This window comes from Psammomys obesus, unplaced genomic scaffold (genome assembly GCF_907164565.1).
Source record: "Psammomys obesus unplaced genomic scaffold, mPsaObe1.curated_primary_1811, whole genome shotgun sequence".
Lineage (NCBI taxonomy): Eukaryota > Metazoa > Chordata > Mammalia > Rodentia > Muridae > Psammomys > Psammomys obesus.
The window spans coordinates 145,757-162,820 of record NW_026594418.1 but is presented as its reverse complement, the minus strand read 5'-3'; the positions used below and the strand labels follow the sequence as shown (position 1 = coordinate 162,820).

Here is a 17,064-nt window from a genome sequence, read left to right as displayed (position 1 = left end):
TAATTACACAAACTTATATAAGTGTAACAAAGAATTGAATCTTCTAGGTCTCCCTCATATATTTTCCCAGTTTCTATCAGAATAGAGAATCTGCTGTTGTCTAGCCGAATGTTAATTTCTTAGATACCTTTCAGAAATGGAGCATGTTCTGCCCAGTAAAATACAAATAGATCTGATGTTTTATTCTGTGACAAGGCCTGAAAATATGGCTCTCTGCTTCCTTCCCATGCTCCTTTCCTGTGGGTAAAATGGAATCCTAAGGAGGGGCCACCTTAGGGAGTATTGACCCTCACTCCCATTTCAACTTAGTAACAATTTAAAGGAATTTGGAATAATATGCCTGTTACAGGGTCTAGTTTAGACTTTCCTTCCGTGAGAGAAACAAATGTGTATCAGTGCACTATAGTCTATAAATACTTAATTGGGCATATGCATATATCAGAAAATGAACGCAATAACCATGGTTTGTTTTTTGAGGTAGGATCTTCTTTTATATACAAATAACCTCAAGATCTGTATTGTTCTTGCCTTAGAATTTCAAGAATTATGATTGTGTGTTCCACCAATGGCAAATTAAGTGTACAGATCAATAATCATTAAGTATGTTCATGTTGCCGTGGATGTAACTGCCAAGGGATTTCAGTGGAAACTGAAATGTAGAATTTAGGTTCCCATCTCATTCAGCCTACTCTTCTAGTTTTCTCATTTGTGTGGGACAGGACAGTTTGTAAAAATATTGCAAATGGTTGCTTAACTCATCACCATGTCCTGAAAGCTCATCAATGCTAGTGCAGTTACCAAAACTTCTCTCCCTCATGACTGGATTGCCTCTCTAGCTCATGTATGTCATGCCTTTTCTATTCACGATCCATCAGTACTCTGGTTGGTCCCAACTCTTGACTACTGTGCATATCAAAAAATGAACATAGGTGTAACAAGTTTCATGTAAATTTACTGATTTCCAGGACCCTTTGCTACAGAATTCAAACCTTATTCTCAGTAGCGTTTTAAAATGTAGAACACTGTCAATAGAGCACAATGGTAGCCGACAGATTGGGAAAAGAGCTTCATCAGCCCTACATCAGACAGAGGGCTGATGTCGAAAACATACAAAGAACTTAAGAAATTATACACCAACAAATTAAACAGTGCAATTAAAAATGGGGTACAGAGCTAAACTGAGAATTCACAACAGAAGAATATTGAATGGCTGAGAAGCATTAAAAAAACTCTCAGTGGCCTTAGCCATCAGAAAAATGCAAATCAAAATGACTCTAAGATTCTTTCTTATACCACACAAAATGGCTAAGATTAAAAAGTCAAGTGACAACACATGCTGGAGAGGATGTGGAGAAAGGGAAACCTTCCTCCATTGCTGGTGGGAATGTAAACTCGTACAAACTCTCTGGAAATTAGTTTGGCTCTTTCTCAGGAAATTGGGAATAGATCTACGTCAAGACCCTGCTATATCTCTCCTGGGAGAGATACCCAAAAGATGCTCTATCATACAACAAGGACATTTGCTCAGCTATGTTCATAGTGACTTTCTTCACAGTAGCCAGAAACTAGAAACAACCTAGATGTCCCTCAACCGAAGAATGGATACAGAAACTGTGGCACATTTACACAATGGAATACTACTCAGCTATTAAAAACAAAGAAATCATGAAATTTTCAGGCAAATGGATGGAACTAGAAAAGAACATCTTGAGTGATAACTCAGAACCAGAAAGACACACATGATATATACTCACTTATAAGTGGTTATTAGACCAATAGTACAGGATAATCATACTACAATCCTCAGACTCAAAGAAGCTAAGTAACATGGAGGGTGCTGAAATGTCACTCAGAAGGGGACATAGTATAGACAGCAGAAGTAGATGAAGAGAAGAAACTGGACAGGAGATGGAAGGGGAGGGAAACGAGTGGGGATCAGATATGGGGAGAGCAGAGGCAGGAGGTAAGAGGGCTGTGAACAAGAAGGGAAACTGGGAAGGGACAGCTCTTGGTCAAGCTGAGGGTTGCTACAGGGTAGGCTCTTGAAAGGATATGGGTGTGATTCTAGCTGAGACTCCTAACAGGGGGAGACATGAAGACTGAAGTGACCACTTCCTAGCCAAATGGGACTAGTGGAAGGAGGGGATCAACAACCCAACAACAAAACTTTTGACCCCCAAATTACCCTGCCTATAAGAAGTGTAGGGATAACAAGGGAACAAAGATAGAGGGAAAGTTTAAACAATAATTGGCCCAACCTGAGACCCACCCCATGGTAGAGAGCCATCCTCTGACACTAATACTGATACTCTGCTAAGCTTTCAGATAGGAGCCTAACTTGATTGTCATCTGGGACATTTCCACCAACAGCAGATCAAGACAGATGCTGGGTCTTGCAGCCCTGCATGGGGCAGAACTCTGGGAGTCCTGTGGAAGTGTTGGGGGAAAGCTGGAAGGACATGGAGTGGACAGGAACCTCACAAGAAGACCAACAGAGACAACTAACCCAGTCTCATGGGAGCTTTCAGAGACTGAGATATCAGCTAAGGAGCATGTGTGATCTCGACCTAGCACCCCCAAAGACATGTAGCAGATGGGCTGCTTGGTCTTCATATGGGGAGCCTGTCGAGTGGAGGGGATAGCTCTGTTTCCAACATGGACTCTATAGCCCACTTTTGGATCATTTCTGCCTGGCAGGGAGATGAAGGTACGTGCAGTCCTGATGTGACTTGATGTGCTGGGGAAGGTTAATGCTGGAAAAGGAGGCTCTCCTTTTCTGAGGAGAAAGGAATAAACTTGTCAGACAAGGACTCTTCTGATATTATAGAAAGACAAAATGACAGACCATTGTGCAAAACTGTGCACAATACTAAAAAAAAACCCAAGAAAAGGATGATGGTTTCATTTTATATATAAAAGAAATATAGAGGAAGGAAAGGAAGGATCAGTTAAGGGTCAGAAAGATTGAACTTTTGAAGGAAGTTTGATATAACAGGTGGAAGGAAATAATTTTCAATCTATTAATTTTATGTCAATTTAAAACAGAATCAAACTCAAATAGATAGGATAGGATAGCTAGGATAGGAGAGCTACATAGGACAGAGTCATCCTGTCTGGCATTTTTGTGACTGCAAGGTTTTACAACACTAATCATAAGGAAGAAAACTTTGAGTTAAAATAAAACTGATTTTATCGTAATGTTAATTTTTAGTTCTTATGAAATTTGCTCTTTGCTTGCTTTGTTTCTCTTGTTCCTGTATATTTATGTCACTAAGAAAGATTTAAAGCTATATAACCAATAATCAAAGTTTCTGAGGAAATGATTTTGTGTGTAAATAAAGCTTGCAAGAGACACAAGCTGTCAGAGCTGGTCAAGCCACACCAAGATGTGGATCCTGTTTCATCTCTCATGAAAGAGAACTGAATGGTGTCCTGAGTCTGATCCTTTGTGTCGCTCTTGCATCCACCCTCCTTGAAGCCCATCCCTCTCCCGGGGCTGGACCCCAGGAGGAGAGCTACTGAGGGAAGGTAACATCTAACAGTAGAGTCACCATTAGAAGCCTATAACAGGCCATTGCATGAAGTTCTGAAAGTGAAGCCTGAGTTCACTAGAATTCCCGAGATTTGGAGATGCCACAGCCACGAGGCACCTGCAAAGGACGCTGCAGACAGGTGTGTAACCAGCCCCAGAGAGAGATTTATGTTGCAGGCAGCAAATGTGTAGGGGTGGAGCCCTGTAAGTCACATGAAACTTAGTTTCCATCATGGTGGATTTGGCATTTTACTTCTTGGGTTTCATTCTTGCTTTGTTTCAGTATTTCCTCATGAAACCTCCACTCCTCCCCTTTGGAATGGGAATGTATATTCCCTGCCAGTATATACTGGATCTGTGCTTAGGTTTTAGAGTGGAGATTACCTTAAGTTCTTAAGTTTCAGGAGACACTGTACTTTTGAACAGTATTGAGACTGCTAAAGACTATGGGGACTTTTAAAAACTAGACTAAATGCATTTTGGATCATAACACCAGGAGCCCACCAGGACCAAGGGCCCAAATAAAGAGGATTAAATGAGAAATGTAAAGAATAGGCTTCAGTATTTAAGTGCTAAATCCTAGGAGGTCGTGCTGTTTGGAAATCTGTGAGACTTTTAAGAAGTAGAGTCTTGAAGGAGGAAGTATGTTACTGGGGAAGTGTTTAAGGGCTTCTATCCATGCCCTATTTCCAGTTTTCTCTTTGTTCTGTGTTTGGAGTTGAGATATGATGTCTTGGCTTCCTGATTCTGCTTACCAATGCTATACTTTCTGCAAAATTATTTAACCTGTTAGTGAAAATAAACTCATCTATCTATCTATCTATCTATCTATCTATCTATCTATCTATCTATCCACACACACACACACACACACACATATAATTTTTGGTTACAGTATGAAATCACAAAATAGAAAAATAGATAAGAAACATAAATACATGTGATATAATAAAATATACATTTTATAGCAATTAAAAAAGCTTGGAAATGAAAAAAGCCCAGTAAATAAAGTGATAGCTACGCAACCATGAGGATATGAGTTTGATACCTAGAATTCATGTAAAAATTCCAGGTGTGGGGATATGCACTTCTAATCCCAATGTAAAGGAGAGGCAGAGACAGGGAGATTCCCATGCCTCACTGGCCAGACAGTCTTTACTTGCTGAGTTACAGGCCAGTAAAAGACTCTGTCTCAAAAAGTAGACCATTTTATCTTTACTCCATGGGAGACATTTCGATCACTACTCTTATTTCATCTAAGAGAGAAATAGGTGCCTTGACTGTCACTGTGATTTTATGCTTCACACATAAGCTTTTACCAAAATTAAAAAAATAATGTTTCATGGCATTAAAAATATTCTTATCTTTCACCTAAGAAACTCTTCATAATTTGGAGGAATAAAAATGATGAGATGGGCCACTATTTTTGAAGGCATGAAAGCACCTGTGGATGCATAGCAGTGGGCAAAGACCTTGAATGGGGCACATGGTTGAAGCTCTTATGGAGTGATTGGCCACAATGTCCCAGTCAGTATATTCTTAGTAGAATTTAAAACATCATATGGGGTGGTATCTGAGAAGATTCTTCTGAATGCTCAAGAAGCTGAAACAGTACATTTTTGGTAGAGGGAGATCTGAATACCATAGTTAGAGTTAAGATTAAGGACTGTGCTAATAGAAAAAAATGTAATGTAGGGAGTCTCCATGCAAAACATATGTGGTTGAGTCCTGACAAACAAAGGTCACATCAATACAATGACAGGTGACAGACTAAGGCATCTTGGTGAAATCCATGGCAAAACAGGAGGCCCTGTTCTATGTCTATGCCTTCCACTCCACTATCCTAGCTTTTGGCCTCATCTAAGTAACAACTTTCAGAAGCACCATTTTGCCTTGTCCAGGTGCATTCATCACATGCTCACCTTGGACTTCTGGGTAGAGGGCCATGAAGAGCAGAGCCCAGCGCAGTGTCGTGGATGGGTTCTCTGTTCCAGCAAAGAAGAGGTCCAAAGTGCTGCAGATGAGGTTTTCTTCATTGAAACTTGTAGAATCATCTGGGTACTAGAGAAAGCACTGTGTAGTTTTTTGAAGGCTCTGCTATTTATAGATTTGTTTATTTATTCATTTATTTATTATACATTACAATCTGACTGCACTTTTCCCTCCCATCATCCTCCCAGCTTCCACCCTCATCTCTGTTCTCCCCCAGATCCACTTTTCCTCAGTTTCCCTTCAGAAAGGAGCAGACTCCCGGGATATCAACCAAACGTGGCATAAGTAGTTACAATCAGATTCAGTGTAAGCCCTCAGATCAGTGCTGGATGGAGGCCACCTAGTAGGAGGAAAAAAGGTACTAAAAAGAGGCAAAAGCATCAGAGATACCCCCTCCCAATACTACTGCTAAGAGTTCCATAAGAACATTGAGCTACACAATCATAACATGTAGAGTTAGAGGATTTATAATCTTCTCAAGAACAGAACGTTAAAACTGGGAAAAAAGATTTGGAAGAAATCTTTTTTTAAATGATTTATTTAATTTTATTTTATGTGCATCAGCTTGAAGGTGTCAGATCCCTTGGAAATGGAGACAGTTGTGAACTGCCATGTAGGTGCCAGGAATTGAACCCGGTTCCTTTGGAAAAGTAGACAGTGCACTTAACCACTGAGTCATCTTTCCAGCCCCAGAAGAAATCTTTTAAAACAATATTTCCTTTGACCACATTGGGTAGTGCTGTTCTTCTTCAAGTGAAAGGCTGATCAAAAGCTCTTGAGTAGATAAAAATCAAGAGAATTATTTTATTACGACTATAGTTTTGAAAAAGCTTTTAGTGAAATAGGAAATAATTGGATACAAAGTATCAGTTTGGTTTCATGTATCAGTTACATCACTAAGTCAGGGCATAATCTAGAATACCCAATTTACATTTTTTGCTTCAATTCTGTAAAGTGAGAAGAAAACCTGTGAGACTTATCCGTGGTTGCCAACTGAACTACATCTGTGATTAACTAAAATCCAAGTTGCTAGATACACCAGTGAGGGATTTTTTTTCTTAATTAAATCATTTAAAGTGGGAAGATTCCCCCCTCTTTTAACCAGATCTTTTGAGGTGTAAAATTCTGTCTTAAATCTGGGCCACACCTTTTGGTGGCAGCCTACAAGGAAGAAGAGAATTTTTGCTCTTCACCGGCTTGCTTTTACTCTCATTTCCTTCCCTGTTCTTAGCACTTCTTCAGGATTCTGGCATATACTGGATATCAGTTGAAACATTCAGCCTCATGGAGTGAAAATAACTACTAGATTCTTAGACTTTCTCTTGGTAGAGAGTCGCTGATGGACTACCTGGACTACGTACTGTAATCCATATATTTACACACACACACACACACACACACACACACACACACACACACACACACATATGGGATTAATTAGAGTGCCTTACAGTTCTGTTCCTCTAGAAATCTACGAATAATACAACACACATTTGAATCACAAGTTATGTGAAATGACCTGAAAATATAGCAAATACTCAACAAATGTTTTTGCTCATGATAGAAATTAAGTAAAATCTCTATGTTCACTGGCTGTCCCATTCTCCCATTAATATTTCATATTTCATTGTCACAGTCTCTTGGTACCTACTATAAGTGTTGCAGCTCTGAAGGAAAAGGTATCCTGGCAGTTGGAAGCCAAGGATACCACAAAGTAACACTGCACAAGAAACGTCATACATGAGATTTATTGGCAGGGAAAAAACAAGAAGGGTGGCTGCCTCTGCTCAGGTGAGAAACAGTGGGGAACTGAGCAGACACAGGATTTATTTCTGGTTTCTTGAGGGATGGACAGTTTTCCAGGGTGGAGATTTCCAGGGTGCTAGGGTGAGGATTTAAATTCAGGGATTTATGTTTGTGTGTGTGTGTGTGTGTGTGTGTGTGTGTGTGTGTGTGTTTTCAGGGATTCGCATGTTTCTGGGGCCAGCTCAGGAATTCATGGGTTTTTCTGTTCACATATTGGTGGAGTTATTTTTCTTTTAGGGTGGGCCTGGCCACACTCCTGCTTCATGGTTGGGAATGACCCTTGGGGCCTTTAGGGTAGTCTGGGAGATAGGGCCTGGTTGCTGAAGTTCCTCAGGATGGTCCTGGCCACTTTCCTGACCTGAGGGTTTACAAAGTTTACAAAAGGAGTCCACAGTAGGGAAAGCTTTCCCTGCCACTTGAGTTGTAGTGAATAGCCCACACCTATCAGTTGTTCTTTGGAGTGTAATATTGTTTTTACAGTGTTCTCTGGAAACATCAGTTTGTTAATGTTGCTGTCAATGTTGATGGTCTCACACCTGAACTCCATATAGTGAATAATTTGCCTCCTCCTCTAGAGATAAAATATTGCTTCTATTGAATTATGGCAGGAAGATGAGGAAAGGGTGGACAGACATTACCATTGTAGAGTTGGTCAGAGGAGGATTTTGGAATCCAGTGAGTAAAAGAGTCAATGACAGATGCAGTAATGTGGATTAGCCAGAGGCCTACTGAGCTTATATCAGGACAATTAACATTATGATCTGAATCTGAAATATTAACAGGCTCATGAACTAAGTTGCTCTGACATTTTTTCCCGGTAACAATGGATCAACACTCCACCCTGCCCAAAATTGTGAACCAAAATAAATCTACGATCTCTTAAATTGTTTTTTGCAAGTTTTATCTCTATGACACATAGATAACACATACATCCACATTGCCATTTTCTGGCCTTTATGCCATTTGAGGGTAGTGATGTAGATTCTGAGGAAGGTAGAAGTCCCACCCAGACTTTGGAGATAAACTTCAGCATTTAGTCAAACTCTGTGAGCTGAGATGGGGTGGGTGATTGGCATTAGAACAACTCACCAAAAACTAGAGCTCTGGAGTTTCATTGTACTTTTACTTTGTGAATAGCTCCCTCATCTAAGGGCACAGTGCAAGGAGGGCCATAGAAGTCCATTGTCTGCCATTTTTAGGATCTCATGCCAAAGAGCAGTGAATGCTTTCCTTCTAATGATTCCTGGCATACTGCTTTATACATTTATTTTTAATTAATTAATTAATTAATTAATTAATTAATTAATTCACTTTACCTCCTGTTTGTACCTCCTCCATCCTCTTCTCCAGGTACCATTCTCCCTCTTTCCCATGTACTCCAAACACTACTTCTCAGAAAAGGGGATCCCCCCTCATCAACCCACCTGAGCACATGAAATCATATCAAGATTGAGATCATCTTTTTCCCATGTGGCCTAGCTAGGCAGCCCTACCAGCAGAAAGTGATTCATGATCAGGCAACAGAAGCCTTGTCAGAGACAGCCTCCACTCCCCTTACTAGGGAACCCACATGAAGACAGAGATGCTCATTACCTACATCTGTGTAGAGGGCCTACATCTAGTCCATTCATAGTCCTTGGTTGGTGCTTGAGTCTCAGTAAGGCACTATGGATCCTGGATAGTTGGCTCTGTTTTTCTTCTTGTGGAGCTCCTGTCCCCTCTGGATTCTTCTAATCTCCCTCACCCCACTCTTCCACAAGACTCCCTGTGCTTCACCCAATGTTTGGCTATGAATCTCAGCATCTGTTTCCATCCACTTCTAGGTGGAGTCTCTTAGGGAACAGCTATGCTAAGCTCCTGTCTGCAAGTGTAGCAGAATATCATTAATAGTGTCAAGGGTTGGTTATTTCCAAGGGGATGGGTCATTTCTAAAATACTATTCCTAATTTGTATTTCCACAGCGTGTTAACCCGTGATCTACAAAGATGCCCAGATCTTCATTTTATAAGCTGTGGCATGTTACTGATAAGCTAAAATTGACTTTGCAGGTGTGGTTAATTTGAGAGAAGAATATTAGCATGAATTATTCTTCTTAGAGGGGGGCTTGATCAGAGCATAAGAACCAGTGAGAGGAGAGGTAAAGATGGAAGGAGAGGATGAGAGGGGAAAGATGTTACAGGCTTGGCACTGAGGATGAAGGAAGGAACCATAGCAAAGGATATCAGTGCCCTCTGAGAGCTTGGAGCATCATGGTGATAGAGTCTCTATAATCCTCAGAAGAATTTCACCTAGCACACAGGCATGAGGATTTATCTAGTAGTACAATAAGTACAATGTTATACCCTTAAATATATGGCAATGTGATGAAAGATCAACTGCAAATTTCTAAATCACCATATTTTTTTCTAATAAGACCCAGGCACCATCTTCCTCACCTTTGTCATTTCTGTAAGGAAGGCATCGATGAAGTCTCTTGGCTCAGCAGGATTCCAATCTTTCCTGTGACTGTCCATCATTCGGGAAACAAACAATTTCAGTTTTTCCCAGTTTCTGAAAACTGTTTGATGTGGTCCAGGAAGATATTTAATTATGGATGGAAAGAAATTGTAGAGCTTATAAAGAAAAATAAGAAAACATTTGAGAAACCATGGAGTAACTTCTTCACACTTGAAAACAATCTTGTCCTTCCCATTGTGTTTCTTTTAGTGGATCTTTAGGGTGATCTTGGTTTCTGGTTTCCCTCTCACCACTGCAAATAAGTGTGTTTCAACTGTGCCATGCATCATATATGAAACAACAGGGCACTTTTAATGAGCCCAGTTCCATGGTCTACACCATCATGTCTCAACTGTGAATGCTGGCATACCACTCAATTAGTTTTCTGATTCCACCATTACTGCCTTCCCAGATTGTTTTGTAAATAGCTTCCAGAGAGAACATTTACCAATGTGATCTCATGGCTTCACTTCTTGACTTACATTCCTCAGAAGACATACACCCAAAGCCAAACATGTGCTTAGTATCTGTAAGCCCTACAGAGATGGAACCCTCCAAATCTTCATCATTGTCCATGTTTCTGTGAATAGCATAAACATGTTGGCCTCTATGATCACATGGAGGGCATTTGTTATTTGTTTTTCAGATCTACACATTTGTATTTATTGGGCACAGAGAGTATCTTTAAAACTAGCATGGTCCCTATTCTTCAGTTCACTAAGCTAATGGTCAAATGTCCTACCTTGGGAATTCTGCTACTTGATTATAGTCAAACAGATAGGCATCTTTTCACCCTGTTTGTAATTTTTGACAGGATTTAATTTTTCCCCAAGAGAAATTACTATTAATATGTATTGTAGGTAGCTGTGCATGCTGCTGTCCCCAACATGGTTTAGTTTCTATGTGGTAAGATGACAACCTTTACTTAAGTAAAGCAGATGGTGAATAAAGTTTCAGTAATATGTAGAAAACAGAGAGCGTAGCACAGTGTTATAAAATCAACAGTCTTAAAATGAGTCAGGTGTGTGTTGTTACTTTTGCTACCTTCAGGTTTGTGAGCACTTACAACAATACTAATCTTTTAATATTATTAATAATGTTAAAGTAGGAAACTATTTATTATAAATAATATTAACTACATTAAAGTATATAAGCATTTAATATTATTAACATTAAAATATGTCAATATTTAATATTATTAATAATATTAAGTAATGCTAATATTAGATGCTTTAGGAGTCACCCCCCTGTTCACTGAATGATGTTAAAGACAAAGCATTCTACAAAGGTCTGGTGGACTCCTGTTTATAATGCTTGCATACTTTTGTACTAATTTTCAGACATCATGTTGCATCCTTTTATATGTAGAGTGTCATTGAGAAAATTAATGACCATTTACTTCTGCAGTGTCTATCAAAGTGCTTAAAGTAATGTTTATTATCACACTATGCCACCCCTTGTTCCCTTCTAACAATTGTCCCCCCGTGATATACACACTCCTAGAAGCTGGCTGGGCACTCACTGAACTCCACTGACTTCCTAGGCTCTACTTACTAAGAGGAAAGCAATGGAGCAGCTGGACTTGGAACTACCATGAGAAAGAGTCCAAACAAGGAACACAAAATAATGGACACACTAAGAACAACCAATCTCATTCTTTAAGTTTAATTTCATACTTAACAAGTCATGCTAACAAATTCCATAGTTTTTTAGTGACAACATCCCTGAAGTTGAGGAGAAAGTGCTTGTGGGGATAGGATAAGTGAGAATAAATCCACTTTTGTGTGCACCATAGAGAAATTAATGCACAGAAGCAGAAAGCTTTAAGGAGACAAGATGCACTTTTGAAGGACCAGTAACTGCTTCAGATTCATTCTCTCTCCAACCGTTGTATACCCAGCAACTGGTAAAGCCAAAACATGTGCAAACTGTTACCTCCACACACTCCAAAACAAATGTAAATTGTAACACAGAAACACAAGAAATATGAAAATATAATCTGGAAGGAAGCAACTAAAATCACTAATTCTGAACAAATGAACCCAATCATACTAAAAATAAGGTAAATGGTACATGAAAAGTTCAAAAGTTTTTTTATAAAAATATAGTGAACTGAAAGGCATTCAAGTAAGCAAATGAATTCAATACAGGACCTGAACATGAAAATCATTAAGAAAAAAAAAGGTCATCAAAATCAATAAGAAAATCCATAACCCGGTTGAAAAGTCAGTAACATGGAAGACACATGCATCAACAAAACTGAGTATTGGAATGAAAACAAAACAAAACAACCAAATGCAAATGAAAAGATATGAACAACTTGATTAGTCAACCAAAAACACACCATGCAAAACATCACTGATAGACTAAATTAAACAGAAGACTATAGTGAATATTTGGTGATCATGTTAAGGAAACTTTGCATCCAAATGTCAATAAAAAAATAAGCATAAATACAGTGTCTAAGAACCCTGGGATAAAATCAAGAAACTAATTCTCCATAGAGAGAGTGCTATTGCCAGAAAATTGTCATTTAACACTGGTGATGAGGGACTGAGGGGATATCAGCAGATAAGAGCAGTGGCTGCTGCTTCAAAGTTTCTGGATTTGATTCTTAGTACATAAATTGTGGCTCACAACCATCTGTAACTTCATTTTCATGGGATCCAAGGCCTCTTTCTGGCCCCAAGGGCCTAGCACACGTGTGGAGAACAAATATACATACAGGCACGCCTCCCATACACATAAAATAAAAAGACTAAATCTTAAATTTGTAATTGATGGAAAAATACTATTTCAAGAAAGCAGAAACCAAGGCAATTTAGCTCCACCAAGCCAACAAGGAACAAGGTGCTTAAAGCCAAATCATGCACAGAAGAGGATCAAAAGCAATGTTAATCACGAGGAAACAGGAAGGATGAAATTACATTAAAAAATGGCTACACTAGTGGGAGATATGAAGGAATCCACTGTGATTAACAAACTTAACACTCCAATCCATAGCAGTAATAGAAAATTAAACAAAGAATAAACACTAATTCAACCAACCAGAAAAACAACTGTGAAAATTATAGAGGTTAGTAGGGACTGTTAAACAATAACCTTAAATGTCAATGACTCCAACAAATCAACCAAAACAGACCGGAGGAAGAAATGTATAACAACATTATGTTTTTGTTTTTTTTTTTCCTCACAGAAACAACCCTTACTGGCATGGGCACACACAGACTGAGCGAGAAAGTACACCATCCACCAAGCCAAGAAAAAATAAAAATAAAAATACAGTGGTCTAGCTATTCCGGTATCTGAGAAGGCACATTTCAAATCCAAACTAGTTAAAGTGACTTTTAAGAAGGCACTGAAAATTAATAAAGAGAATATTGAATAGATCAGGACATTTGTAAGTAAAGATGACTCAAATGAAATTTAGGGCTGCCAATTTCACAGAATCAACAATAAGGATGGTAAAATGTCATGACAGTTCTGAAGTAATAAATAAGAGTAACTTCAGTCAACTCTTTTCATCCTTCGTTAGCTCCTCCACAGTAAAAATCACAAGAAAAAAAAGTTAAATTACACTGAACATCAAATGGTTTTAAAAGATAGTTAGATGGTATTCCTTCTAAAAGAAACACACATATGAAACCTTCTCTGATACAGAACACATTCTGCACCACCAATTAGGTCTTATCAGATACAAAAAATCAAATGTATATGTGATCTGTACAAGGGCAACTGCAATAAATGTACCTAAGACCTCAACCCTATCCAAAGCACTACAGGGAATGAAGGAATGCTGAGAATGAGAGAAACTGTCTTCTCCTGGGAAGAGCTCACCAATTGCTTCTCCAACACCAAATGGTCATCCTTGAAAGCATAGATAAAAGTAACACTACATAGACTGAGCAGGTTGTATTATATATTTAGAAATATATATATGCATATATATATAAGAAATAATAATTAATAAAAAATTGAGGCTGTGAATTTGAAAGAGAGCAAGGAGGGTTTCTTCAAAATGTCTGAAAGAAGGAAAGAAAATGTAGAAAGGATATAATTATAATCTTAAAAACATAATAAATACTTTTTGCTTTTTTTAATTTTTTTTATTAATTAGTTTATTCACTTTGTATCCCTCCTGTACCTCCCTCCTTTCTCCCCTCCCAACCCCACCCTCTCTCTTCCCCACCCAAGTCCCTTTCCCAGTCCACTGAAAAGGGAGGTCCTCCTCCCCTTCCCTCTGATCCTAGTCTATCAGGTCTCATCAGGAGTGGCTGCATTGTCTTCCTCTGTGGCCTGGTAATGCTGCTTTCTCCTCAAGGGGAGGTGATCAAACAGCAGACCAATCAGTTCATGTCAGAGACATTCCCTGTCCCCATTACTATGGAGGCCACTTGGATACTGAACTACCATGGGCTACCTCTGTGCAAGGGTTCCAGGTCATTTCCATGAGTGGTCCTTGGCTGAAGTATCAGTTTCAGAAAAGACCGCTGTGCCCAGAATTTTAGGATCTGTCTCTGTCCTTGTGGAGCTCCTGTCCTCTCCAGGTCTTACTATCTCCCACTTCTCTCATAAGATTCCCTGTACTCTGCCCAAAGTTTGGCTATGAGTCTCAACATCTGCCTTGATAACCCTGCAGGGTATAGCCTTTCAGAGGCCTTCTGTGGTAGGCTCCTGTCTTGTTCTCCCTCCTCCGATGTCCATCCTCTTTGCCTTTCTGAATGGGGATTGAGCATCTTAGCTATAGTCCTCCTTCCTGATTAGCTCCCTTAGGTTTACAGATTTTAGTATGTTTATCCTATATTATGTGTTTAGTATCCACTTATGAGTAAGTATATACCCTGTGTATCTTTCTGCTTCTGGGATACCTCACTCAGGATGATCTTTTCCAGTTCCCACCATTAACCTGCAAATTTCATGATTTCCTTGTTTTTTATTGCTGAGTAATAATATTCCATTGTATAGATAAACCACAATTTTTGTATCCATTCCTCAACTGAGGGGCATCTGGGCTGTTTCCCATAATAAATACTTTTAAAAAAGGAGATAATACCAGTCAGTGATAACATTATTATTTGTGTCTTTTTAAACATTTTGAGGGCCTCTGAAAGGCTCTACCCTGCAGGGTATCAAGGCAGATGCTGAGACTCATAGCCAAACTTTGGGGAGAGTGCAGGGAATCTTATGAAAGAGGGGGGAGATAGTAAGACCTGGAGAGGACAGGTCCTCCACAAGGAGAGCAATAGATCTAAAAACTTGGGGCACAGGGGTTTTTTCTGAGACTGATACTGCAGCCATGGACTCATGGAGGTGGCCTGGAACCCCTGCACAGAGGTAGCCCATGGTAGTTCAGTGTCCATGTGGGTTCAATAGTAATGGGAACAGGGACAGTCTCTGACAGGAACTGATTGGCCTGTTCTTTGATCATCTCTCCCTGAGGGGGGAGAAGCCTTACCAGACCACAGAGGAAGACAATGAAGCCACTCCTGATGAGACCTGATAGACTAGGATCAGAGGGAAGAGGAGGAGGACCTCCCTATCAGTGGGCTGGGGGAGGGGCACAGGTGGGGAAGAGATAGGGAGGGGAGAAGAGAGAGAGGTACAGAGTGGATACAAAGTGAATAAACTATAATTAATAAAAATAAATTAAAAAACCTAATAAATACTTTAAAAAAGGAGATAATCCTAGTCAGTGATAACATTATTATTTGTGTCTTTTTAAACATTTTATGGATTTTTTAATGAATTTCACTTCAAACACTCCAATCCAACTCATTTCTCCATGCCTTTGTATCTACCATCTGACTTTGCAACACCTCCCCACTCAACAAAAAATAAAATAAAATAAAATAAAATAAAATAAAATAAAATAAAATAAATAAAATAAATCAAGTCACGGAAGCTCTAGTATGTCACCCTGTGTGTCAGCCTCACAGGACCCTTTGTCCACATATCTTGACTTGAAATGTTCATTGCTGAGGCCTCTGGCTTCTGCTACACTATCTGTACTGGAGCCTCACAGGACCTCTTCTTGTATATCCTGTTGTTGCACTCTGTCATGTGTTGGATCTGCGGGACTGTCCCTTCACATGTTCTAGCAGTTCCTAGATGGGATAGATGTTGGGGTGGGCCAACTCAAAGCCCTGGATCTGGACTTGGGAGGTCGCTGGTTTCGTTAGCCTGCCAGCACTCCTGTGCCTAAACCACCAGGACAAGTTTTCCAGCACTGCCCAGGCTCGCTCACCCAATGCCGCAGCCTACAAGCAGGCAGGAGCAGCTCTTCTGCTTTCATGTCCTTCAGTCAGCTGCCCTTAGCCCATTCCACTAAGGCCTGCTCTACTGTGCTGTCTAGGTGTGGTGCAGGGCCTGTGCTCTCAAGTGCTGCAGCCAGTGAGGGGCAAGGTTGACTGTCTCCTTCTTATAACCTCAGGGCCAGCTCACCTGCCTGCTGCTGGAACCAAAGGATAAGGGTACAGTGCCACTCTTCCTTGCCCACAGTACCCCATAGCAGATAAGGGGTGAGGCCAGCTTTCCTGAGCCCATACCTTCCCATCCTCACAGTCAGTTCTATTGTGCTGTCTAGGCAAGGTTCAGAGCCCACCCTCCCATTTGCAGTTATTTGTTTTCAAAAATGGAAATTTCCATATATATGTATGTATACCAATCTATATATTAAAAATAGTTCGTACAAATGTTAGAAATGTTCTGATAAGCTAAGCTCATATATTATAAATGGATTTGTATCACATTTAACTTTTAAGACATTACATATTAACTTCAAAGTGTCCCCCAAACAAACCAAACAAACAAATAAAAAAAACCTATCTATTTTTGAATCAGTTCCAACATAATATTCTTTCCAAAATATGCAAAGGCAGGGAGTTTACCATTAACATCATTGATGCCTCCAAACATACTGTTTCATCTGCTAACTTCAACAGCTCCTGAAACTGACTGTCCTCATACTCAAAGCGCTTCCCAAAGGTGATGGAGCAAATGATATTGGAAACTGCTTTTTTGATCTTGAAGTGAGGGTCAAAAGTTTGTCCTGGAGGTGGAGACAGGGGGAGGGAGGAGCATTACAAAGATGTTAGTTTGTTTCTTCTCTCTATATATTTCCCTTTTGCCCACTCTTTCTTTCTTTCTTTCTTTCTTTCTTTCTTTCTTTCTTTCTTTCTTTCTTTCTTTCTTTCTTTCTCTTATAAAGTTTCTTCTACTCTGTGACATAAAATATGCAC

The 17,064-nt window shown here is 39.6% G+C and overlaps 1 protein-coding gene across 1 annotated transcript in view; it reads right to left on the bottom strand.

Moving 5' to 3' along the window:
* LOC129685411 (cytochrome P450 2J4-like) overlaps nucleotides 1–17,064 on the bottom strand; it is a 51,969-nt gene that overhangs the window by 12,938 nt on the left and 21,967 nt on the right. Inside the window, exons 4-6 of the mRNA XM_055618953.1 lie at nucleotides 16,714–16,874; nucleotides 9,766–9,942; nucleotides 5,455–5,593 (exon numbers count right to left, since the gene is read on the bottom strand). Coding sequence (XP_055474928.1) covers nucleotides 5,455–5,593; nucleotides 9,766–9,942; nucleotides 16,714–16,874 — 477 coding nt within the window. The remainder of the gene's footprint in view (nucleotides 1–5,454; nucleotides 5,594–9,765; nucleotides 9,943–16,713; nucleotides 16,875–17,064) is intronic.